Source organism: Anabas testudineus, chromosome 11 (genome assembly GCF_900324465.2).
Source record: "Anabas testudineus chromosome 11, fAnaTes1.2, whole genome shotgun sequence".
Classification (NCBI taxonomy): Eukaryota; Metazoa; Chordata; class Actinopteri; order Anabantiformes; family Anabantidae; genus Anabas; species Anabas testudineus.
This window is the reverse complement of record NC_046620.1, coordinates 2,109,112-2,135,385: the sequence shown is the minus strand read 5'-3', so window position 1 is coordinate 2,135,385 and position 26,274 is coordinate 2,109,112. Positions and strand designations below refer to the sequence as shown.

Genomic DNA, 26,274 nt, shown 5'->3' with positions numbered 1-26,274 from the left:
TGTAGACTAGAACACTGCGGCCTGATGTTGTTTGGTTCTGCTCACAGACCTGAAGGCCTCAGGAACTGAACTGAAGGGGTTTCATGATAGAGCGTCCTGCACAATGTTTCAAACACCCGTCAGACAGGATATTCATTAACCTCTGAGAGAAATGGTGCACACTCTCAGGTTTTTTAATCCTCTGCACATTTTGGTGTCACCATATAGAAAAAACTGCAGTACACACAGTCCCATCATGTAAACAGAAGTGGTCGAGTTTAGTATTTTGTTGAACACACTTTGTATGCAATCACTTCTTAGTTCATAGATATTACTAGTGGCTGGGTATATTCTCTGGTGCAGCTCTGCCAGGTTGACATAGTGATAGCACTGGTCAGCTTATTAATAACTAAAGGACTCCAGGGCTGATGAAAGACGACTCCTCACTCAGAGTGATGCCAGGAGGAAAGTATGGAGGAGAGAAGGAAAGCATCTTACCTCATCTGTAAAACGCTGCTCTGCCTTCGACATGTGTGGATGCTACAGGATAGTTTATCCTGTCTGATGCTATAACGGCTGAAATCTCAATAAATATCTCAAACATCACTCACCTCATTCTTCAACAAGTCAATGATCCCAATATTGTGGTAACAGTATTCAAATGGTTTATTTAAGGGGGGAACCCTGAAACAAGCATGAGCTAAACAAGGCTGCATCACAGAGAAGACACCCAACAACTAGTGATGTCTGTGGCGTGCAGAGGCAGAGGGATAGAGAATGGGTCTTTGTCCAGAACATTATGGAGGATGCTGGTCTTGGAGAAGTTGACAGTATCCCTTAAGTTTGGGCAAAATGAAATCATAATGTCAAGAGGTGAATAAAAGAGGCGCCCCTTCTTCCAAATAACTAGACTTCCTTTTATATTACGGATCTCCAGCAGCAATACAAAAGCATACATGCAATAAAAACACATTTCAACTCCAGAATGAACTGTTTCTGGTATCAGGCAGCCTCTAGCTGCTGCATAAAAATAATAATAATACTAATAATAAAACACTCACTGAGACCCAGAGTCGTGTCCTGGAACAGATCCAGCTTCAATTAGCTCAGTGATAAATACACATGGAGGCCGATCGATCCACAGATAGAACAAAAACTAAATCAGAATAAAAATGGTGGGAAATAAATTCCGTCTCTCATTCTAATGTTCAAATTTCCTTTTGCTCCTCTGTGCACAACTCAACCCCAGGTCCTACAGGTTTTGCAAGTTACAACTAGATCCAAACACTGAGAAGTAAAACGCACAAAGAAACATGTCATGTATCTCTTACGAAGCTGCTAGTCTTCTCGAATACAGAGCAGCGTATCAGTAGCTTAATACTCTAACAATAACTGTCTCCAGTTCCTCAAGCTGTGAAGCCAAACCAAAAATAATCTTTAAATGCAACAGTAACGTGTGTCTGCAGTTCTATGAGGTTAAAATGAAAGATCACTGGGTAAATGGAAAACAGAAACATGCAAAACTTTAGAGAAGCAACTGTTTTTTGTTTAGTGCTGAAGCTGGAAACCATAAGTTTGTAGAGTTTGGAGCCTGAAAACTATCTGAAAAGGTTTTTAAGTAGGAGTATTTTTACCTGTTCAAGGAGTATAGATATGAAGCTGAAGCAGGTAAAAATGTGTGAAGTAACTATGATTCCTTTATTGTCTCTGACAAAATATAATTTTAAAAAAACTGAAGTTATACCACAGACAGCAGGTGCAACAGGAAATGGGCAGATGAAGCCCCAGCGGTGTCAATTTATTTGTGGATGCACAGTAAACTCTGTTCATCACCTGCAGGAATGACTCAAAGCGCCGGTGACTGCACAGGAAGGTTGTGTCCATCTGTAACGCTGCAGTAGAAACACACCTCGAGGCAGAGCAAAGCAGGAACACCATGCTGGCAAATTACATACATAACAATCAAATCCTCATTTTTTATTGTTTGTGTATAAAATCGAAACAGTTTAAAATGTATTTACGTGTCCTGACGTCAGCGGAGACATCTGCAGTCATAAAACTGAAGGGTGGAATAAAACCTCACACAGTCATAAATACACAGGAACTTGTGGATTTGCTGCAGCCTGCAGGTGTGTCTGTGGATACACTGAAATAAAGGAGCCTACTGCATTTTGAAGTTTCATCCAGAATATTCTAGCAGGACAATTAGGAGGCACTTAACCAACCAGGTAAACAACAAACAGTAAAAGTGGAACAAGTTACTTTTAGAAACATAACGATGAAATCGTCTCTACTGAAACAAAAATAACAAAACATCTCAAAATGATTTTCTTGATGTTAATTCAAAAGCATAGATGAGTTAAAATAGTCCCAACCTGATACCCCCCACCCTGTCCCCTCGACAATGTCCATGAGAAATCCTCTACATCAGGCACTTGTTGATTAGTCCGTATAGGCTCCAAAGCGTCCAATCAGAAACAGCGAGCAGCCCTCCATCCTCCAATCATCTCCTCTCACTTATTTAGTCCAGGCGGTGTCTCACTTCTCTTTAGTCTCCTCTTCGACCCAACTCTCTCCTGCGCCTCCTCCAGGCTCCTGGTGCTACGGTGGACGCCGGGGGACCTCAGCTCGAAGTCGTCCAGGGCGAGTGCTGGATCGTCGGGCGACACCGGCTGTGGGGCCGGGTAGTTGGGCTGGTAGTAGCGGTAGGGGTCATCCTCCTCAACCTCTCCATAGTTCTGGAAGACGTTGGGCGGCAGTTGGACTGGGGGGACAGCGCCTCCGTCAGTGACATCCTCTGTGTTTCCCACCAACCAGGCAGTAAACCAGCCAGTACGCCAGGCAGACAGTCAGGGAGAGCCCAAAAAGAAAGATGGCCGACCCGCCACCACAGGAAGCAACGTGTTGGATTGGTTTGTTGGGTTTTGATTGGGTTAGCAGGAAAAGAGGAGGGAGCGGGATAAGAAGGAAGGAGCAAGAAACACAGAGGACAAGGGTTACTAAGGGTTACCAAAGGTTACTACGGGTTACCAGGGGTTACTGAGTCAGGGTTACCAAGGTTACGGACTGACAACACTGAAAGCTGAGTTAGAGGGAAGTGTGAGTTTAGAATAAAAACAGCTGCAAGTTAAACCTTTATATGATAAATAGTTTGGTTTAATGGTGCAAAAACGGTTCCAGGCATTTATTAGGTTGGTTATCTATTAACTCGCATTCAAACTCACTTCACAATAAAGTAATCCAGTCTCTTCAAGTGGCATCTTTCAAACCAAAGATATCTACATAAACAACGTGCAAAACGTCTATCAAATCATAAAAAGAAGCTTTTAGGGCCTCAAAGAGTTTTTATGGGGTGTTTACATTATGTCAGTAAAGGCTGTGGTCTATAAAAAGAGGGACGGGGTGGTCGTAATCTAGAAGAAAAGGTCAGGAGAGGACGATCGTATGAGTACAGAGTGAGCGTAGAACTAAGTACACGTCCAGTTCATTTAAAACATGTCAATGATCCAAAGTGTTTCATCACATCAACATCAGTTTGATGCCACAGTAGGAATAGGAACAAATTCAACTTTGAATTGTTGTTCGTCTTTCATAATAATCCTGCAACAGAAAATCAGGTTGTAGGAGACGTAATCAGTGGGTGTTTTATGAGCCAGGGATACGTACAGGATTTATGTTAAATGTCTTTAACAGAAAGCTGCAAGGAGGGGGTTGGGGAGGGTGGGGGGCACAATGTGCAGACCTGGATATCAGGGGTTGAGGTCTTTAAGGTTGAAATGGCAAAAAGAACCTGTTATCTGGCATCTTAACATTTTATTGATATGTTCAGTATCAAAACATCAGCAACTTGTACTTTATGTATTAATTAACAACACACAGCGTCCTCAGTATGTTAATAGAAAATAAAAAAAAACATGTTTATGAGCTTGGATAAAAACTACAGTAAGAACAGAATAAAAAGAATAACGTGTTTATGATGTTTATTTATGGCATAAATCTGACTTATCTTAGCTTTTTATTTCTCATTATTATTATTTTACCCTGTGTGAAGTTCATTCTGCCCTCTCTCAATGTTTAATTTGTCAGTGTGACGTCGTCAGATCCCTGTCAGTCTGTTCGCTAATTATTGTCATGACCCTGATAATTAATATTCTCTGAACGTCTTTTTTTTTAGATGTATGTGAAAAATCCTGTAAAGGAACAGTGCAAACACTGGAGATGTAAATGTTTGGCCTTTAAAAAAAAACATACACAAAACAACTAAAACCAAAGAATTTTAGTCGATCGGCTAATCAAGTAGCTAACTTACTAACCACTGCAGCTCTGTGGATATTACATTATATTAACGTGGATCGAGTGACATTATTTCCATCACCTACAGTATTTTGCAGCAGGTGCTGATCCGTGCTGCGTTCACTGTCAGAGTCGACAGACGCTCAGTAGTCACTGATATACTGTGCTGAGAGTTACGAGGAGGAAAGGTTATGAAACGAGGTTAATGGCAGACAGACAGAGGTGGAGAGACACAAACACAGACACAGAGGAACAATTACAACATGCAGATGTTACTCACATGACGACTCTGCGGGCTGCGAGCTCTACAGCGCCGTTTAGGCTGCTGTGTGACCTTTAACCTCAACATACATCAGAGATTAACGCAGTCATGCATGGAACGATAAAAGATAACTCATGGAGGGTTTTCTTTAGAGATCGCACATTCATCATTGGGGTTATTTCAGCCTCTCCTGGATGAATGTGACGACTCCTGCGGTGCCAACTGTGAAGCTGTAATTTCTCGTGTGTCTTCACATGTGACAAGCCGAGAAAACACGGTTCGAGTCTGTTGGACTCTGGAGAGGAAATTAACACATGGCAGACACAAAAGCAGCCAGCAGCCCTGACTCATCGTCGGAAGCTTTTATGTGAATTCTGGCAACATGTTGGTTTATATCATTAGTGATGTATGTGTAAGAAAACCCTTCATGCTGCATCTTTCCACTGACAGAACGAACCCACACTCAGAATCCTGATCATAGTGGAAACGTTAAAATGCAGAATTCAGTCTGTGGTGTGGTTACTGTTTGCTGCAGAACATGAAACTCAAGACAACGCTTAAAGAGTCATTTCACACATTTTATTTTCTGAATTACTGAATAAAAAAAAAATGTGTATTTTATTCAGTCAGTAGTGATTTTAGGTGATCTGACCACAAATGACTGTGGGTGGAGGCCGTCAGTCCTCTACAGCTTCTCCTTCTTACTACAAACACTGAATCTGGTTGGTTTCATTTACACTAATAGAAGCATAAAAACAACACGGCATCATTTCACTGTTACACACTGAACTGTTCCTGTCTGTGGATCCTGAGGCGGCTGCACCCCCCACTACCCGCCCTCCAAAATGATAACATTTATCGTGCGGCACAATCAATAAAAATGGATTTTGTAACATATTGTTATGATTTGTATTTTTCAGTTTGGAGTTTGGAGTTTCAAATGTTCAGAACAGTGATGATTTAGTGTTTCTAACAGAAAATGTCAGCTGTTGTCTGTTTGATGATTTGGGTGAAATGACCCTTTAGGCTGGCGACTGTTTTATTTATCATTCATGTTCCAGACAAACCACACCTGGTGCAGCACATCGCAGTGAGTTTGTCGTGTGTTTCACGGACGCAGCCTGAACACACACAGTTTCTGTATCTTAACTGTGACTGTATTTCAAGGTGTTTCATGTTTCACCTTCAAATACACCGAGTGTGAGGGGGAGGACTTCAATGACATGCAGCTTTCAGTTTAATTCGGCGGCAGCTTTGCAACACGAAAAGGAACCAAATGAATTAAACGTCTCACTCGATGATCTTCAATCCAAAACTCACACTCAGCACTGAAGCGTGCAGCAGGAACAAGGAGGTGCTACGACTCCGTTAGTTTGTCTTTTACCTTCACGTCGGCCTTGATCTTAATTTGATCAGTTTGTTAAAGACCTTCTTCTACAAAACTCCGACAAACTTCCAGCATCTAATTTCTGCAGGCTGCTGCCTGTGTGCGTTTGTTAACCGTGTCGATATAACAGAAGTCGTCTGCTGCTCAAAGCTGCTTAGTTATTAAAAAGAGTCCAGTTAAACGTGGACGTGTGTTCACAACTGGAGTTTATCAACTGAGTGGAGGTTAAAAGACAAATGAACAAAGAGCGAGCTGGATAAGGTCAATAGAGTAACACTACGTCTATAAGTATTTAAAAGAGCAAATAGAAAAATGTCTCCACTGTTTACACGGTTTAAATCACAGCAAGTGGAGACTAAATGTATTCATGTTGTCTCTGTCACTACACTGAGGAAGGTGCAACATTATTAACATCTGAGTTCCCATCAGCACACGAATAACAAGAAAACATAAAAAAACCTATTCATATATAATAATAATAATAATAATAATAATAATAATAATAATAATAATAATAATAATAATAATAATAATAATAATGATAATAATAATAATAATAATAATAATAATTTTCTTTTAATTGTTTTTAATTTTATTTATAATTCAACTATAAACATTATATGTCTCAAACTTTCTAGATTCATTTCATTACAGCCCAGCAGTGAATTAACTGAACCCTTCTTACCTCCAACGTTGTAGCCCACACAGGAGTTCTGGTCACAGTACCCTGGTGGCCCAGCAGAACCAACAGGTCCAGGGACCCCAGGCCGACCAGGAGCTCCAGGATTTCCAGGTCGCCCTGTTGGACCCTGGCTGCCTGGTCTGCCTTGTCCTTGTGCGCCTGGGAAGAAGATTTTTACCATCATTATAACCATCATTATTATAACTTCTGTTGACTGGTAAGACTTGGCTTCACTTACCAGGTGGTCCTGAAGGTCCTCTGGGGCCTTGGACTCCAACACCTTGAGCTCCCTTCTCACCCTTCTCTCCCGGTTGACCTGGTTACACACACACACACACACACACATTATTTTAGAAAACATTTCTGGACACTGACTGTATACGACACGTCGCCTGGTCATGATTCTAAACTGTACCTCTTTCTCCTGGTTGCCCATTCTGTCCATTCTGTCCTGGGAAACCAGGTCTTCCTGGTGGTCCCTGCTCTCCCTGTGGTCCTGCAGGTCCCTGCCGTCCAGGCTCTCCTGGGGGTCCGGGCACAGTCCGGATGGAAACAGGTGGACTGGGTACATGGTTCAGGATGGAGTTGTAGCGCGCCATGTGGCCTGAAAACAGAAGAAAATGAATTGAGTTCTGCACCGTTGGCTTCAGAGCGGTGAGAGACCAGTCTTCAATAAACTCAGACACGTTTGGTTCAGTTTGTTTGTCGGACCGTCCTGCAGCGGATCAAGCTGCTCTGTTCTGTGTTAAAGATAAAGATTAAACGTTTTAATTTCACCTGTAAATGTATTTGCACTTACTCTGGATCAGCTGCTCACAGACCTGCCTGGCGATGGCCTGAACGGATGCAGTTGACTGGAGGTCACCCTGTAGACACACAACCAGAACACTTTATATGTTATTAACACTCTCACTGATTTGTGCACTGACCTATCCCATGTCCATGTAATGACTGGAGCTGTGTTTGAGATAAACCTGGGTGTGGGTTCCTTAAATTGTGATATTTCTGCACTGTCTTTGGTTCCTGATGCTGCTGATGTGACCTCAGTCTCAGTTATCACCACCGCCCCTGATCTGCAGCTTTACGTCTGCAGATTTTCATTACAAATAATGCACATGTACGCAAAACCTACCTCATATAAAAGAATACCACACTGAAACCAACCATTTCCATGCAGTTGTGTCCGTCAATCGAGGATTTACTGACTCAAGTAATTTAAATCTGACCACGCTGGGAGTTCCTTTAGGTTTTCATGTCAGAGCTTAATCACACTTAATCGCACTCATTTCATTTCTTTCTCCGCTCTCTGCTGTGGTTGACATAACTAAGCTCAGATAACTGAAAATCTCCGGTGAACTTCAGGGTGCAAGTTAAGTTTTTCAGGATCGTTCCTGAAAATAATCACTTTGATTGCTGCCGGTGGAGTTGAATCCCGTCTGACATCTCAACTCTCAACAGCAGAGTCTTAGGTTAGAAGTGAGTTCAGTTCCTCTTGAGATGTTCGAATGCCACCCGTGAATTAGCTAAATACAGTTATCTCTGCGTCTCTCATTTTCGACAGGAAGAGTTGAGTAGAAGCTGTCATTACAGTGATTACTGTGGGTTTTATAAGACACCTGAACACAACACAGCGCTGTTATCATCACAAGCTCTGTTTTGAACAATTAAGATTTAAGTCAGGTGAAGTTTGTGGGAGTGTGGATGAACATCTGTAGAGGAGAAGATCTTTGATTCTGATCATTTTTTGTCCCTGGACTCGAGGGTGTTTCATCCAGCATAAAACAAACTGAGGGAGAACGTGCGACTTATTTACACGTTCGCTGCATTTAAAGACATTTCTGCTTTAAACTACAGATTTTATTATAGCATTTATAGTTTGTCGCAACTTAAGCTTTTTTGCTTTTTTCATATTCTCAGAACAAATGTTGTGTGTTTTTATTATGTTTTGTTGATTTGCTTTATGAATTAACAGCATCATTTGGTTTGTTTTTGTTTGCATGTCTTAACGTTTCCGTGTCACTTACCCGTTCACCTTTCTCCCCCTTGCTTCCAGCAGGCCCCTGCAGGGCAGAGAGGAATCAGTGAAAAGAGGAACAAACAAGGATTTAACTCTGCAGACACAACCTGTTCAGACGTCGTGGTTTACAGCACATTCCTCATGTTAAAAAGACAAAACAGTGACGTGAGTGAATCTACTGACAACTGTCCTCACCTCCGACTCCACAGTTTCAAATCCTGACTGACTTCTCTTTATTTTCTTACTGGTTTTCTTTTTCACTGGTGAATTTTATATAAATAATAAAATACAACAGACGACGGCCACAGTCGGAACAATTTCAGTTTTCATTTTACTCTTCGTTCAAACTGTGCCGTTACAAAACTCCTCCAGTTTACATTGTGACCTGATTGACAGCAGTGTGGTAATTAGTTAACGAAGGCTTTTTGTAGTTCGCCCACGCTTGTGTAATTACACACTTGACAACTTTTTGTCACAGCGATGCAAAGTAACATGTCAGCAGTTTGTTTCACCTCCCACAGACGCATTTCTCCTGTCGCTGTGAAGCTGATTTACTCTCATGTCCACACAGCGTACGGGCAGAAAGTGAAGCAGAAACAACACGGTAAACTGAGTGCAGGCATATATCTTCACCTGAGACCCAGACAGAGCCCTGCACACACACACACACACACACACACACACACACACACACACACACACACACACACACACACACACACACACACACACACACACACACACACACACACACACACACACACACACACACCGACCTGTTCATCAAGTGAACTTTAATGTTCAGCATCTTGATCGAGGCTCGGATCACGATCACCACACTATGTTTAACACCTGTCCTCCCACACTGGATGTTTCACTGGGAGCTTTTTTGTTTTGTGGTCAGAGGAGAAGAAGAGACTCGTTGTTTTTTGGGGGAGACCTGCTTTAAAACCTGTGAATCTAATTTCAAGATGGTGCAACTGCATTGAAAATGACATTTTTCAATTAAAACCAGTTCTAACTATAGTACAGAGCTTGAGGTGTTTTTTTTTTTGTGGCTCTGGGTCATTTCATTATTTTCTGTTTTCCACAAATGTTAAAGATCACAGGCCCCTTTTCATGGGAGAGATAAGAGAAGCTACAGAATTGTAATTAGTACTCACTTTGAATAAGAAATAAAACAACATCTGTCCAACCAGAGGACAAGAGGAGAACAGGGGGAAGGAAGAAAGGTTGGAGTCCAGAGGAGACACTGTGTGTGTGAGTCATACAAGCCCATCAACATTCATACTGGACAAGAAGCTGTTAATCCTGCAAACAGACACTCTCAATTCCTCTGTGTTTGCCTGACAGACTCCGTTAAGCCTGGCTGACATGACTTCCTGCCTCCTCCTGGGTGTTCGTGCAGCAGCTTTTGTCAGAGATGTGAAAGGAAACACAGAACTCGGTGTCAGGTGCAAACCCAGACTGGACAGGAGAAACGCTCATTAGCAGAGGCTGCATCACCTCCTGGGTCTGATTCACTGACTGACAGACTCACCGGTGGTCCCAGCTCCCCTTGTTTTCCTGGAGGACCTGTACTTCCTAAGGCCCCCGGCGCTCCTGGTGTCCCCTGAAGAGATTCATACAAACACAATAAAGAAAAGTGCCTTCAAATCATGGTGTTTAACAGCTGACTGGTTGAGGTGTTGGAGGAGTTTTTGTGCATCAGTTCCTCATGAGTCCAGATTCAAACAGCCACTTACGATGGTTCCTGGTGGACCCTGTCTGCCTGGGGGCCCGTCCTTTCCTGGCTGTCCCTGTGGAGGAACAGAAGATAAGTGTGTGTGAATTAAGTTATTGTATTTTTTTCTTTTTAAGATCCAGCAAGATGTTTTAGCATAGTAGTACTAGTATTAACAATAGGAGTATTAACACAGGCTGCAGTAGTAGAAGTATGGGTATTAGCACTAGAACTAACTATAGTTTTACTGTAGTAGTACTGTAGTATTAATCTTAGCAGCATGTAAAGTAGTTGTAGTATTAGTACAAACAGTATGTTGTGACTCACCCGGGGTCCTGGAGGTCCCTCTCTGCCTTGAACTCCAGCTCTACCAGGAACTCCCTGAAACCCAGAGACCAGACTGAGTCGCTGCAGGTCTCATTGAAGCCGAGTCCAAATTTACACATTTACATGTTGGAGAAGTGACGTTTACAGATTTCTACTTATTTCTACTTATTTCTACTACGACGAACAGTAGAAACAGAAATAAAGTTTCTCTGTGTGAACCTGACGTCACACTTCGTTTTCCTGCTGCAGTTAATAGAAATCAAACTTTTGCAAATGACACCATTATTCATGAAGTGAGGTGGTTTCAGTCCCAGTGATTTACAGCAGAGCAGTGATTTAACACCACATTAACAGTAACACACAGAAACATCACTGTAAATCCAGTGTTTACCTGTTGTCCCTGTTGTCCAGCGTCACCTTTCTGTCCTCGCTCTCCTGGAGCCCCCTGCAGATAAAGAGCAGAACATGCACACGTCAATAACTGCCCAATAACCATATAACATCATATAACATGTGTGTGCATCGTACTGGTGGTCCTATTATAGAGCGTCCACTGGGTCCTTGTGGTCCTGGGGGTCCCTGTGGTCCCGGTACACCTGTTTCACCTACTGGACCGCTCGGACCCTGAAGAGAAACACACATATGTGGTACCTTTGAGGACACTGCTCCGACTGGAAGAACTAAATGAACAGACCCAGCACTCGATTCACCTGCTCCATGTGACTAATAAGCAGCAGATGTGTTACGACTCAGACGGAGCCGGATCACTGCCCACATCAATCACTACAACACCTTATATTCCACAAACTGTCGACATGAAATGAGTAAAATATCAGGGAAAAGGTTTTTATTCAAGTCCGTGAAGCAGAGAAATGTTCGAAGTGTAGAGGATAAAATGTAGAACAGGACATTACAGACATTATAGTTTATCTGGATCATTTCTATATAACATGCATCTGTACACGTTTGCACTGCTTTAACTTTTAGCTTTAAATATCGCTGCAGCTGTGGAAATCCACTGGTCCCTTCCTTCAATATGGTCCCATAACATTTGGTGTTAGAAGAAGCTGCAGTGTCCTGTTGTGAGAAGAGAAGAACAGATTTGGCAGAGGGGGATTCTTCAGTGTGTGTGTGTGTGTTCAGTAGCCGTGTCAGTCTGTGACTGGTCGCCAGCTGTGGGATATTCCAGGGGTCGTTGGCTTCCACAGACTCGCAGCAATACGACTCAGAAATATTAAATTCATGAAGCTGCACAAAGACCCCGTGGCGTCCCAGAGAGAGGGATCCAGAGTCCGGCCTTAACCCCCAGAGGAGCAGGGCGGTGCAGGTGTGATGATGCTTCAGTTGAGAGAAGAATTTGTTAAGAAGGTGAATTCACCTTTTACTCCTCTCCACTGACGTCTAGACAAGGTCTGACCCGGCAGGATGTCTGGAAGTGACCAGTTATGTGGACGACAGCAGTAAATAAACATGTCCCCCTTCTCCCCTGGTGTACTGACACATCAGGATCTAATTTAGTCTCAGTTTCAGCTGCTTGTTTTCAGGCCGAGGTCAAATCCAAATGCACTTTAACTCTATTTTATCATATATGGTCCTCTGTTAAAACATCAGCATGACTCTGGTCCACATATAAAGGAGCTACACAACCAAAACTCCACAACACCTTTTAGCTCTTTGGAAGTTGAGTTACTACAACAGCAGATTCAAACAGAGCATGTGAGCAGGATTCTTGTCTTTGACACCCAGATCAGTATCAACCTTAGTTTCTAGTTAGTGTTTTATTTCCTGCACACATGAGATAAATAACATCCTGTTCTATTATAAACTGTTGATCATATTTAAACAGAAACATTTAAACCTGTCACAACCATAAAGTTTCATTTGCTTCTGATTCTAGATCCATGATCAACCAGTGCAGCGATGAATCACTAAATATGAACCCAGCAGCTAAGAACTGACTGAAACACTAAAACATTATCCGACTTTAGTGATGATAAATAAACAGGAAGATGTTCGTCCATTGTTATAAAGCTGCTCTGTGGTCAGATTTATTTATTTCTGTTTGTGCTTTTCAATTACATCTGACTCCATTTCATCTACACTGTAGATATGAGGAAATAAAAGCAGTGATAACAGTATTTGATATTTTACAGGATCAGTGCGTCTAATTAACTCTGTATTTTATCTGCTACATGCAGTTTGGTAGTGAAGTCTAATTCATCAAACGACAGCAGCGACACTGACATTTTAACGTCCTTATCAATAAACAATCTGTGAACATGCATCAAGACAAACCACAGATCACATTTCACCTCTGTCAGGAAAAAAAACACACTTAGTGTTTATTCTGGTCTGTTTTTATCCAAACTAAACTCCAACAAACAAACATTGAAGTCTTTTTCTATTTGATAGAGTTGAAAACGGTTCAACTGCACCATTATTTTACTGATTTCTACTATATGTTGATGACAATCTGGCAGGAGGCGTGTTTTCCTGCTGCCTCTGTAAAACTTCCTGTTCAAACCAAACTTGCACATTAAGAAGAAGAGATACAGCGAAATCTACAGACAGCAGCTGCTGAGCATTTTTTATATTTAAGTTTAAAATGTCTTGTAACATTTACGAAGAGCCAAAATGGACCACGGACGTGAGATACAGCAAAGGAGAGGACGGAGGAGAGAGGGAGGAGAGACTGGTCGCCATCTACGAGAGGGCCGACACTTTGACAACACATCATGAATGTTTGACGCATGACAGAGGTACGTTTAAGAAACTGTAGGAATTAACGTGGATATAGAAATAAATCAGTAGATAGTGGTGATAATGACAAGTCCTGCTTCATGTCCACTAAGCTCCGTACTGGACCCGACCTGTTGTTCACTTTTATGTCTAAATGAAATTCGTTCACAGTCCTTCAAAGTAAGACTGTTTGAACTGATCTGTATATGTAGCCTGTACAGGTAACTCTGTAGGAGCAGCTGAAAGAAGAAACCCCTTTAAAGCTGCTGCCCTCACTCTGGCTGTGCTGTGTCTGCTGCTGCTGGCAGGGATCGCTGTTCTGTTGAAACCCTGTGAGCGTCACATCCATACTTTAATGTCAGTTATAGAGTCCCCCCAACATTCGATCATCTGATGTGATTGAACTGCTCTGTATATGTTTAATCAGATATTTCAGACATTTTGAAGAATCCCAGTTCTGATAAACAGAGCAGGTGCCAGCAGGAGAAAAACAACCAGACAAAAGAGGAAAGTACAGGTGAGGAAAATGAACTGCAGATTTACATACACATACGTCCCTCTGGCCTTATATGAACACATCTTTCTGCTTCTAGCTCAGATTATAATCTGCAGGAGTTCTGAAGGAGCTGGTTGAGCAGGACTACAACCTCTGTACTCTGAGCAACTGGATGAAGAACTCACAGTTTAAAAACTGATTTTTATTTTTATTATAGGGAAAATTGCTTGTCAAACTAGAAGGGAGGATGAAAAGTGGTGACGTTGCCCTTTAAGTCTTCAGCAATGTAAAAACTGTCACTATAACACTGGATTGATGATAATGTGTCTCTAGGAGAATGGGTGGGAATCCGACACTACTGTTACTACAAATCTGTGGAGATGAAAACCTGGACGGAGAGCAGGAGAGACTGTGAGAGCAGAGGAGCACGTCTGCTGGTTCTGCAGAACAAGGAGGAACATGTAAGCTGGTACACCTCCCACTGCTCTGTCTGTGCTATTTACTTTAAATGTGTTGTTTATAATTCACCACTTCAGACACAGAAATAAATAAATAATCATCTGCTCTTTTTATAAATGATCAGGACTTTGTCAAGTCCCTGAGAATATCTGGAGCTTCCTGGATCGGTCTGCAGTCAGTCAAAATAGAGCCTCATAAAGACTGGTTGGACAAATGGGAATGGAGATGGGTGGACGACTCAGGTTTAACATACCAGTGAGATAGTTTTTTAATTTTAATATCATGATATATCTGGTTAATTGTTCATAGTGGATATTTGGATGAAACCGAACAAAAAAAGTTCCTAAATAATTCAGTTTGGCTTTAATTAATATTAAAAGTCAAACAGGTTCAAGACTCTTTGCAGCTCAGGATGATGAACGTGCAGTCTGCTGCTCCACCATGTGATGGTGCCGTCCTGTTCACATTAATCCTCACACCTGCTGACTTTAGTCCAGAGTTACTGTTGTTTCCTTCAAAGTACAACTGTGTTTTTATCTTATAGCAAGATTAGAATTATACCAATGATCCCTTGTGTTTTGGGGCTTTTACCTTTAACACTGTTGTTGTTGTTCAACAGTTCCTGGCTGAAAGACGTGAGTACAATCCCTACGGAAGAGACCAAAGCATATATGGATCTAGATGGAAACTGGAACCACGACAACAACGGATCCAAACACTGGATATGTGAGAAACGGATCTGTTGAGAGTTTCATAGGGGCCTCACAGTTTGCCTTTGTCCAAGGCCATGTTTTACTCCACAAAGTTTAATGTGACAAAATGAAGGAATGAGTGAAAAATGTAAATACAATCTTGCTCATTATGTTGCAAATTGATGTTAGAGAAAACACAGTACAGAACAGTACTGAAAACAAACCGAACTGTGTGACATGTTTTACTTTTTACTTTTTACTTAAATTAATGAGGTATTTGGGAATAAACAATTGGAAATAAATAATATGGACTACAGTGGATTTCTGCTCAGACTTGTTTTTCAGACTTGTAATTCTGTTTCTGTGTACGTACTTACAGTATGTGACATGCTTTCAAACAGTATCTCTGCTATATTACTGCCAACAATACAGAAGAAGAAACCCGTCCCACAGTGATCATGTGTTTTTAACGTGACTGATCGACACGGTGATAATTGAAGTACTACTGTTACATTACATTATGATTTATTCCACTTCCTGTACCTTCTTTGAGTCATTCATTAAATCATTAAACGTCTTCACTGTCTCTGGTTGTTCTGTATTTTCTGAACCTGTGTCTGGGATCATCATACGCTGCACTTGGACTGGTCACGTTCTCTCGTCTCTAACTCAGCTCTCACTACAGCAGCTTTGATGATATAGATTAATGGAGGTTTGAGTTCTGCCTATAACTTGTTGTAAAGCAAGAAATCTATCTATTGTCAAATCTAGTTTCTGTTTCTCTGTATGTCATCTGAAAATAACAGTGAAAGAAACATTTCCTGTTGTGGACAGACTACTAATGTGCTCTGTGTGCACATATCAGTGTGAGTCAGTGGGGTTTGAGTACATGGAGAATATATCAGAAAACTGCAACTCTGCTTTATACATCCAAAGAAATAAGCACAGTGCAGATGTTATTTGTCTGTCTCACTATTTCAAGATGTCCTCAGATATTTATGCCAAACCGGATTTATCCAAAAAGCTGCGATACAACAGAAAGGTGAGAGAGGATGAAGTGGAGTGGGAGGAAAGGCAGGTGGCCGACTACGAGGATCCAGGCGGTATCAGGAACGATCAAACACAGGAAGCAGGTGAGAGAGGAATTATGAGAATTTAATAATGTGGACATTAATAGTTTTATCATCATTCAGCTTGTTAGACTCTAATGTAATATTTCACTTTCCCATTGGTTAAGATGATACTGAACTGACTGGTTATACTGATAGAGGGTCTGTGCACGTCACACTAACACGATATGCTGGTAAAGAGTTGATATTACACAATATGCATCATTATCATCCTAAAATACTGTATTAGGTTCTTATTATATGTAGTAATACTACTTCTAGACAAGGTCTGACCTGTCAGGATGTCTGGAAGTGACCAGTTATGTGGACGACAGCAGTAAATAAACATGTCCCCCTTCTCCCCTGGTGTACTGACACATCAGGATCTAATTTAGTCTCAGTTTCAGCTGCTTGTTTTCAGGCCGAGGTCAAATCCAAATGCACTTTAACTCTATTTTATCATATATGTTCCTCTGTTAGAACATTCACTACATCAGCACGACTCTGGTCCACGTATACAGGAGAAAACTCCACAACCACAACTCCAGAACCACGTTTAGCTCTTTAGAAGTTGAGTTACTACAACAGCAGATTCAAACAGATCAAGTGAGCAGCATTCTGATCTTTCACACCTAGATCATTATAACCTTAGTTTCTAGGTATTTCATGCTTTATTTCCTGCACACATGAGATAAATAACATCCTGTTCCATCATCAACTATTGATCATATTTAAACAGAAACATTTAAACCTGTCACAACCATAAAGTTTAATTTGCTTCTGATTCTAGATCCATGATCAACCAGTGCAGCGATGAATCACTAAATATGAACTAATAACTCTTGTTTTTCTGCTTTTAAAAAAACATTATCTGATTATAGCAGGGGTCTCTAACAAGGCAGACCCAGAAGCTGTCCCATAAGCAGATACAGACCAAATCAAATGTTTTGATTCCAAATCTACCTTAATTTTAACCTGCACGGCTATCTTAACGGTAGATATTTAGTGGACGCGAGAACACATTGACGAATTGAATGCGAGTTAATGGCTTCACTTAGCCAATCGATTCTGTGGATCACAGGCAGTAAACTTTAGCGACTCAACAGTAGATGAGAGAAAGTTCGAGGTTGGAAAGGAATTAATAAATAAAGACGGTGATAACAGAGAGACAGAGAGTAGAGAGATACAGACGACAGAGAGGAGAGAGAGACAGACGACAGAAAGGAGAGAGATAGACGACAGAGAGGAGAGAGATACAGACGACAGAGAGGAGAGAGATACAGACGACAGAGAGGAGAGAGATACAGACGACAGAGAGGAGAGAGAGACAGACGACAGAAAGGAGAGAGATAGACGACAGAGAGGAGAGAGATACAGACGACAGAGAGGAGAGAGATACAGACGACAGAGAGGAGAAATACAGACGACAGAGAGGAGAGAGAGACAGACGACAGAGAGGAGAGAGAGACAGACGACAGAGAGGAGAGAGACAGACGACAGAGAGGAGAGAGATACAGACGACAGAGAGGAGAGAGATACAGACGACAGAGAGGAGAGAGATACAGACGACAGAGAGGAGAAATACAGACGACAGAGAGGAGAGAGACAGACGACAGAGAGGAGAGAGACAGACGACAGAGAGGAGAGAGAGACAGACGACAGAGAGGAGAGAGAGACAGACGACAGAGAGGAGAGAGACAGATGACAGAGAGGAGAGAGAGACGAGGGAGAGGCGACAGGACAGAGAGGAGAGAGAGAGACAGACGACAGAGAGGAGAGAGACGACAGAGAGGAGAGAGAGAGAGACAGACAGAGAGGAGAGAGACAGACGACAGAGAGGAGAGAGAGAGACAGAGAGGAGAAATACAGACGACAGAGAGGAGAGAGAGAGACAGAGAGGAGAGAGAGACAGACGACAGAGAGGAGAGAGAGACAGACGACAGAGAGGAGAGAGACAGACGACAGAGAGGAGAGAGATACAGACGACGAGGGAGGAGAGATACAGACGACAGAGAGGAGAGATACAGACGACAGAGAGGAGAGAGATACAGACGACAGAGAGGAGAGAGATACAGACGACAGAGAGGAGAGAGATACAGACGACAGAGAGGAGAGATACAGACGACAGAGAGGAGAGATACAGACGACAGAGAGAGGAGAGAGATACAGACGACAGAGAGGAGAGATACAGACGACAGAGAGGAGAGAGATACAGACGACAGAGAGGAGAGAGACAGACGACAGAGAGAGAGATACAGACGACAGAGAGGAGAGAGACAGACGACAGAGAGGAGAGAGATACAGACGACAGAGGAGAGAGATACAGACGACAGAGAGAGAGAGACAGACGACAGAGAGGAGAGAGATACAGACGACAGAGAGGAGAGAGATACAGACGACAGAGAGGAGAGAGATACAGACGACAGAGAGGAGAGAGATACAGACGACAGAGAGGAGAGAGATACAGACGACAGAGAGGAGAGAGACAGACGACAGAGAGGAGAGAGACAGACGACAGAGAGGAGAGAGACAGACGACAGAGAGGAGAGAGACAGACGACAGAGAGGAGAGAGAGACAGACGACAAAGAGGAGAGATACAGACGAGGGAGAGATACAGACGACAGAGAGGAGAGAGAGACGACAGAGAGGAGAGATACAGACGACAGAGAGGAGAGAGATACAGACGACAGAGAGGAGAGAGACAGACGACAGAGAGGAGAGATATACAGACGACAGAGAGGGAGAGATACAGACGACAGAGAGGAGAGAGAGACAGACGACAGAGAGGAGAGAGAGACAGACGACAGAGAGGAGAGAGAGACAGACGACAGAGAGGAGAGAGATACAGACGACAGAGAGGAGAGAGATACAGACGACAGAGAGGAGAGAGAGACAGACGACAGAGAGGAGAGAGACAGACGACAGAGAGGAGAGAGACAGACGACAGAGAGGAGAGAGACAGACGACAGAGAGGAGAGAGAGACAGACGACAGAGAGGAGAGAGATAGACGACAGAGAGGAGAGAGAGACAGACGACAGAGAGGAGAGAGACAGACGACAGAGAGGAGAGAGAGACAGACGACAGAGAGGAGAGAGATAGACGACAGAGAGGAGAGAGACAGACGACAGAGAGGAGAGAGAGACAGACGACAGAGAGGAGAGAGACAGACGACAGAGAGGAGAGAGAGACAGACGACAGAGAGGAGAGAGACAGACGACAGAGAGGAGAGAGAGACAGACGACAGAGAGGAGAGAGACAGACGACAGAGAGGAGAGAGAGACAGACGACAGAGAGGAGAGAGACAGACGACAGAGAGGAGAGAGAGACAGACGACAGAGAGGAGAGAGACAGACGACAGAGAGGAGAGAGAGACAGACGACAGAGAGGAGAGAGACAGACGACAGAGAGGAGAGATACGGACTCCTTTCTGTTCATATTACCACTGAACTAAACCAGTTTGTCTGATATGTTCAGAAACTGTGGCTCTTATTAAAAGTGCCAATGTCAAACTGCATTATGAGACAAAACACCAAGGTTTTGAACACACATACCCACTGAAATCTGAAGTGTGATCACAGAAAGTTGCTCGTCTCAGAGCCCAGTATGAGCAGTCCACCAGGATCTTGAGCCACATGCTCAGTTCGACGTTACATAACAAATTTGTCAAAAGGTTTTTGAATTGTACTGAATTCATTTGATTTGACAGTCATGTATTGATTACATGCAGGATACTTGATAATATATCGCAGTAAATAGTCAGACATTATAATCTTCTGGACCTTTGCTTCCAAAAATATTGTGTAACCGGACCTCTTTAAATTTTAGTTGAATACCGCTGGACTATAGTGATGATAAATAAACAGGAAGATGTTCGTCCATTGTTATAAAGCTGCTCTGTGGTCAGATTTATTTATTTCTGTTTGTGCTTTTCAATTACATCTGACTCCATTTCATCTACACTGTAGATATGAGGAAATAAAAGCAGTGATAACAGTATTTGATATTTTACAGGATCAGTGCGTCTAATTAACTCTGTATTTTATCTGCTACATGCAGTTTGGTAGTGAAGTCTAATTCATCAAACGACAGCAGCGACACTGACATTTTAACGTCCTTATCAATAAACAATCTGTGAACATGCATCAAGACAAACCACAGATCACATTTCACCTCTGTCAGGAAAAAAAACACACTTAGTGTTTATTCTGGTCTGTTTTTATCCAAACTAAACTCCAACAAACAAACATTGAAGTCTTTTTCTATTTGATAGAGTTGAAAACGGTTCAACTGCACCATTATTTTACTGATTTCTACTATATGTTGATGACAATCTGGCAGGAGGCGTGTTTTCCTGCTGCCTCCGTAAAACTTCCTGTTCAAACCAAACTTGCACATTAAGAAGAAGAGATACAGCGAAATCTACAGACAGCAGCTGCTGAGCATTTTTTATATTACACAAAATACAGTATTAATCAATCGTTTCTAGTCTGTTTATTAAGGAATCTGTATGAAGTGACAGTAAACGGAAACTACAGAAAAGATCTAAATACTTTTTTTAGGTTTAAAATGTCGTGTAGCATTTACAAAGAACCAAAATGGACCACGAATGTGAGATACAGCAAAGAAGAGGACGGAGGAGAGAGGGAGGAGAGACTGGTTGACATCTGCGAGAGGGCCGACACTTTGACAACACATCATGGGGAATGTTTGACGCATGACAGAGGTACGTTTAAGAAACACTTATCTCTAATTGAAATTCGTTCACAGTCCTTCAAAGTAAGACTGTTTTAACTGATCTGTATATGTAGCCTGTACAGGTAACTCTGTAGGAGCAGCTGAAAGAAGAAACCCCTTTAAAGCTGCTGCCCTCACTCTGGCTGTGCTGTGTCTGCTGCTGCTGGGAAGGATCACTTTTCTCTGTGAGCATCACATCCATACTTTAATGTCACATATAGAGTCCCCCCAACATTTGAACATCTGATTTGATTGAACTGTTCTGTATATGTTTAATCAGATATTTCAGACATTTTGAAGAATCCCAGTTCTGATAAACAGAGCAGGTGCCAGCAGGAGAAAAACAACCAGACAAAAGAGGAAAGTACAGGTGAGGAAAATGAACTGCAGATTTACATACACATACGTCCCTCTGGCCTTATATGAACATGTGTCTCCTAGAGACACATAATAATGTGTCTCTAGGAGAATGGGTGGGAATCCAACACTACTGTTACTACAAATCTGTGGAGATGAAAACCTGGACGGAGAGCAGGAGAGACTGTGAGAGCAGAGGAGCACGTCTGCTGGTTCTGCAGAACAAGGAGGAACATGTAAGCTGGTACACCTCCCACTGCTCTGTCTGTGCTATTTACTTTAAATGTGTTGTTTCTAATTCACCACTTCAGACACAGAAATAAATATATAATCATCTGCTCTTTTTATAAATGATCAGGACTTTGTCAAGTCCCTGAGAATATCTGGAGCTTCCTGGATCGGTCTGCAGTCAGTGAAAATAGAGCCTCAAAAAGACTGGTTGGACAAATGGGAATGGAGATGGGTGGACGACTCAGGTTTAACATACCAGTGAGATAGTTTTTTAATTTTAATATCATGATATATCTGGTTAATTGTTCATAGTGGATATTTGGATGAAACCGAACAAAAAAAGTTCCTAAATAATTCAGTTTGGCTTTAATTAATATTAAAAGTCAAACAGGTTCAAGACTCTTTGCAGCTCAGGATGATGAACGTGCAGTCTGCTGCTCCACCATGTGATGGTGCCGTCCTGTTCACATTAATCCTCACACCTGCTGACTTTAGTCCAGAGTTACTGTTGTTTCCTTCAAAGTACAACTGTGTTTTTATCTTATAGCAAGATTAGAATTATACCAATGATCCCTTGTGTTTTGGGGCTTTTACCTTTAACACTGTTGTTGTTGTTCAACAGTTCCTGGCAGAAAGACGTGAGTACAATCCCTACGGAAGAGACCAAAGCATATATGGATCTAGATGGATACTGGAACCACGACAACAACGGATCCAAACACTGGATATGTGAGAAACGGATCTGTTGAGAGTTTCATAGGGGCCTCACAGTTTGACTTTGTCCAAGGCCATGTTTTACTCCACAAAGTTTAATGTGACAAAATGAAGGAATGAGTGAAAAATGTAAATACAATCTTGCTCATTATGTTGCAAATTGATGTTAGAGAAAACACAGTACAGAACAGTACTGAAAACAAACCGAACTGTGTGACATGTTTTACTTTTTACTTTTTACTTAAATTAATGAGGTATTTGGGAATAAACAATTGGAAATAAATAATATGGACTACAGTGGATTTCTGCTCAGACTTGTTTTTCAGACTTGTAATTCTGTTTCTGTGTACGTACTTACAGTATGTGACATGCTTTCAAACAGTATCTCTGCTATATTACTGCCAACAATACAGAAGAAGAAACCCGTCCCACAGTGATCATGTGTTTTTAACGTGACTGATCGACACGGTGATAATTGAAGTACTACTGTTACATTACATTATGATTTATTCCACTTCCTGTACCTTCTTTGAGTCATTCATTAAATCATTAAACGTCTTCACTGTCTCTGGTTGTTCTGTATTTTCTGAACCTGTGTCTGGGATCATCATACGCTGCACTTGGACTGGTCACGTTCTCTCGTCTCTAACTCAGCTCTCACTACAGCAGCTTTGATGATATAGATTAATGGAGGTTTGAGTTCTGCCTATAACTTGTTGTAAAGCAAGAAATCTATCTATTGTCAAATCTAGTTTCTGTTTCTCTGTATGTCATCTGAAAATAACAGTGAAAGAAACATTTCCTGTTGTGGACAGACTATTAATGTGCTCTGTGTGCACATATCAGTGTGAGTCAGTGGGGTTTGAGTACGTGGAGAATATATCAGAAAACTGCAACTCTGCTTTATACATTCAAACAAATAAGCACAGTGCAGATGTTATTTGTCTGTCTCACTATTTCAAGATGTCCTCAGATATTTATGCCAAACCGGATTTATCCAAAAAGCTGCGATACAACAGAAAGGTGAGAGAGGATGAAGTGGAGTGGGAGGAAAGGCAGGTGGCCGACTACGAGGATCCAGCTGGTATCAGGAACGATCAAACACAGGAAGCAGGTGAGAGAGGAATTATGAGAATTCAATAATGTGGACATTAATAGTTTTATCATCATTCAGCTTGTTAGACTCTAATGTAATATTTCACTTTCCCATTGGTTAAGATGATACTGAACTGACTGATTCTACTGATAGAGGGTCTGTGCACGTCACACTAACACGATATGCTGGTAAAGAGTTGATATTAAGTGAAGTGTGACGTAGCAGGGTTTAATCTTTCTACAGACTAAGGAACTGTGCTGTGATCGACTCACTCCTGCTGCTTCGTTTAATGAAGCTGCTCTGTGTGCTCTGTCTGTGCAGGACCACACACCCAGAGGCCTCCTCCGGTCCAAACAAGGTCTTTCAGAGGAGCTGCACTATGTCTAGGAGTTCTGTGTCTCCTGGTGATGGCTGCGATCATCATCCTGTCCACACGCCGTAAGATAAAAGACACAAACTCTGAACAAGCACTTGGCAGCAAACACTAAACGAGCTCACTCTGTACATTTATCTGACAAACTGCTGCAACGACTGCGTGTGAACTGCAGTCCTCCCAGCTGAGTCAGCAGTCCGACTCTGACATGGCTGCAGAACCATCGTGATTTGGTTATGTTAACACCGACAACTCGCTTTAAAAACTCTGAGGTAATAACAACCAGTCCTGTGGAAGACACGTGTTCATTACTGAACTGTCTTTAAGTTTCTTACCACCACATGGTACCGGCTCGACTCAGCTGGACTCGCTTTTAGTACTAAGGTACTAAGGTCAAAATGTTTTGCCGTTGAAGATAAAACATAAATATTATAGACTTAAAGCAGGAGTTCATGTGGATCTGTCCAGACTAAGACCAGACACAGGCCATTTAACGCACTCATTCCAGGAAACTGCTGGAAATCACTGAGTGCACATCGTCCCTGATCCGTTTACACAGCAGTCACAGCAGGAGGCGACACTTCAGAGCCTCCAAACATTAAATCTTATACATACTAATTAGAAAGTGAGTTTAAACATGTCTATATTACACAGGCCACTTGAATTAATTCTAGTTTAAATGGAGGTATTTGATATTCTACTTATTTGTATTTTGTCACTTTGCAAAAAGACCAGCTGCAGACTACAGACGTCAAAATGAGCAAGAACTCCAGATGGAGTCCATGACAAACGTTTAGATATAAAACCAAATACTACAACAGGATAAATAGCTTAATACTGATTTACATCTTTATCTGTTGTTCTTCTCAAGACAGCCACAGTCAGTATCAGAGAAGCTACGAAACACTGAGTAAAAATTACAGCCTGTTACAAGATGAAGTAAAAAAGCTGAGAGAAAAAATGAAAGGTGAGAAAAGTTCAAATATAAATCAACACGATGACAGCAGATTTAACTTATTACAACATTTTAATGTTGTTCATCTACACATGAAATATAAAACCTGAGAGAAAGAAAGGTGTTAAAGTAAATACTGAAATTAGAATTAAAAGTCTCAGCAACTAATTGAATCTGTTTTTAAACTCTCGTGTGATATTTAGAGAAGTTTTGTCCTGAAGGATGGAAGAAGTTTGGATGCAGCTGTTACTTTAAATCCACTGAGGAGAAAAGTTGGTACGAAAGCAGGAAACACTGTCAGAGCAGAGGATCAGATCTGGTGATGATCAACAGCAAAGAGGAACAGGTGAGTGTGTTTGTTCATGTGTGTGTGATCTCTGATGAACTACCAGTGATCTGTTCCTGGTGTTTCTGACCTGCTGCCAGTCTGTGACCTGCTTCCTGTCTTCACCCTGATGGATTCATTTTCCTGCTCTAACACTTTTCAGGCTGCTGAATTGTAAACCTGTTCACTGACTGTTGATTCTAGTAAAGTGACTGGAATTCAACCTGCTCTGTCTGTGGGGATCTGGATCTGGATCTGGATCTGGATCTGGATCTGGGTTTCAATGTTGTTTTTCTACAACTATTAGGACTTTGTCATGAAGCTGAATATGAACAGAGAGTCCTGGATCGGTCTGAGGACTGTTCAACAACATGAGACACAAAAGGGATGAAAATGGGAATGGGTGGACGGATCTCCACTGACACAAAGGTGAGACAGTTTTTTTTGTCTGTATTAGATCATTGTTCAAAACTAAAGGCGCAATGTGTTAAAATATTGGATATAAATATGTTAAAAGTAACTTTATCAGTGTTTGTTATTTTAGTAAAGTAAGCTGATGGACGCACAGACTGTATTTATTAAAATGTGAAAATAGTTTTAGCCCAGTTTTAAACGTTATATTTGTCCAACAGGTTCTGGGAGACAGAACACTTGGACGATCCCACAACTTATTTCTATGCAACATGCTGTGATCAACAAGGAAAATGGATCCAAACAGAAAACTACTATAAGACCTGGATCTGTGAGAAATAGATTTCCAGCTTCACCTGATGACAGAGAGGTGTTTGTAGTGTTGGATGAAGCTGTTTGTTAAACTCTGAAATGTTCTACATGATCCTCAGAGTCATCTCCCATTTGTTCCCTTGTTCATTCTGTGTCACATGTTCAATCCTCTTGATGACACAGATATTGTTCCTCTGTTCTCTATGGTGCAGACAGAGTAGTGGGGTTGGAAGTGGTCCACACAACAACTCCATGTGACCTTACTGACTCTGTAGTCCCACAAAGAGTTGAATAAAAGTCACCTGCAGGTCGTCTTTACTTTGGTTTATTAATGAGTCTGTTGCTGCTCAAACTGCTCTAAGTGTCTTCTTCATTTTCTCTGATCCACCTGGAGTCAGCAGCTGATTCTTTTTACCTTCATCAGGAGTCAAACACCTGAATAACCTCATGGTGCTAATTAGAAATTCATGCATATGCTTAGACTAATCAGGTCAAAACAACTTTCCTTGTTTTTCCTCATTCATGTGGAAATTCTACTTTGTCTTCTCCATGTTTTCAGAACAGAAACTGAATCTCAAAGAGCAACAAGATCCCAGAAT

At 41.7% G+C, this 26,274-nt stretch overlaps 3 protein-coding genes across 6 annotated transcripts in view; 2 read left to right on the top strand and 1 right to left on the bottom strand.

Moving 5' to 3' along the window:
• The window catches only part of LOC113154130 (collagen alpha-1(XIV) chain-like), a 123,578-nt gene continuing 97,304 nt past the window's right edge, over positions 1-26,274 (bottom strand). For 2 of the 4 annotated variants that reach the window (XM_026348140.1, XM_026348143.1), the window contains 11 exons: positions 11,199-11,294; positions 11,062-11,115; positions 10,671-10,724; positions 10,366-10,419; positions 10,161-10,232; positions 8,628-8,663; positions 7,403-7,469; positions 7,019-7,207; positions 6,842-6,919; positions 6,607-6,762; positions 1-2,743 (listed from right to left, as the gene is read on the bottom strand). In XM_026348140.1, coding sequence (XP_026203925.1) covers positions 2,493-2,743; positions 6,607-6,762; positions 6,842-6,919; positions 7,019-7,207; positions 7,403-7,469; positions 8,628-8,663; positions 10,161-10,232; positions 10,366-10,419; positions 10,671-10,724; positions 11,062-11,115; positions 11,199-11,294 — 1,107 coding nt within the window. In that variant the 3' untranslated portion in view covers positions 1-2,492. Of the gene's footprint in view, positions 4,439-6,606; positions 6,763-6,841; positions 6,920-7,018; positions 7,208-7,402; positions 7,470-8,627; positions 8,664-10,160; positions 10,233-10,365; positions 10,420-10,670; positions 10,725-11,061; positions 11,116-11,198; positions 11,295-26,274 lie in introns of all 4 variants that reach the window. The other 2 variants (XM_026348141.1, XM_026348142.1) reach the window with 2 other exon arrangements.
• LOC113154131 (C-type lectin domain family 2 member B-like) lies at positions 13,221-15,633 on the top strand. Its single transcript, XM_026348144.1, has 6 exons — positions 13,221-13,429; positions 13,622-13,741; positions 13,837-13,926; positions 14,239-14,366; positions 14,489-14,619; positions 14,984-15,633. Exons 1-6 carry the CDS (start codon positions 13,276-13,278, stop codon positions 15,108-15,110), a joined length of 750 nt encoding a protein of 249 aa, XP_026203929.1. The 5' UTR covers positions 13,221-13,275; the 3' UTR covers positions 15,111-15,633.
• LOC113154134 (C-type lectin domain family 2 member B-like) lies at positions 16,004-22,761 on the top strand. Its single transcript, XM_026348145.1, has 7 exons — positions 16,004-16,189; positions 20,727-20,890; positions 20,976-21,086; positions 21,182-21,271; positions 21,367-21,494; positions 21,617-21,747; positions 22,112-22,761. The coding sequence occupies exons 2-7, from the start codon at positions 20,734-20,736 to the stop codon at positions 22,236-22,238; spliced, it is 744 nt and encodes a 247-aa protein (XP_026203930.1). The 5' UTR covers positions 16,004-16,189; positions 20,727-20,733; the 3' UTR covers positions 22,239-22,761.

Coding starts and splice junctions, on each gene's coding strand:
- LOC113154131 (XM_026348144.1), top strand. CDS start 13,276: ATGTCTTGTAACATTTACGAAGAGCCAAAATGGACCACGGACGTGAGA. Junction 13,430..13,621: donor ATGTTTGACGCATGACAGAG/GTACGTTTAAGA, acceptor CTGTATATGTAG/CCTGTACAGGTAACTCTGTA. Junction 14,367..14,488: donor TGCAGAACAAGGAGGAACAT/GTAAGCTGGTAC, acceptor ATAAATGATCAG/GACTTTGTCAAGTCCCTGAG.
- LOC113154134 (XM_026348145.1), top strand. CDS start 20,734: ATGTCGTGTAGCATTTACAAAGAACCAAAATGGACCACGAATGTGAGA. Junction 20,891..20,975: donor ATGTTTGACGCATGACAGAG/GTACGTTTAAGA, acceptor CTGTATATGTAG/CCTGTACAGGTAACTCTGTA. Junction 21,748..22,111: donor GACTCAGGTTTAACATACCA/GTGAGATAGTTT, acceptor GTTGTTCAACAG/TTCCTGGCAGAAAGACGTGA.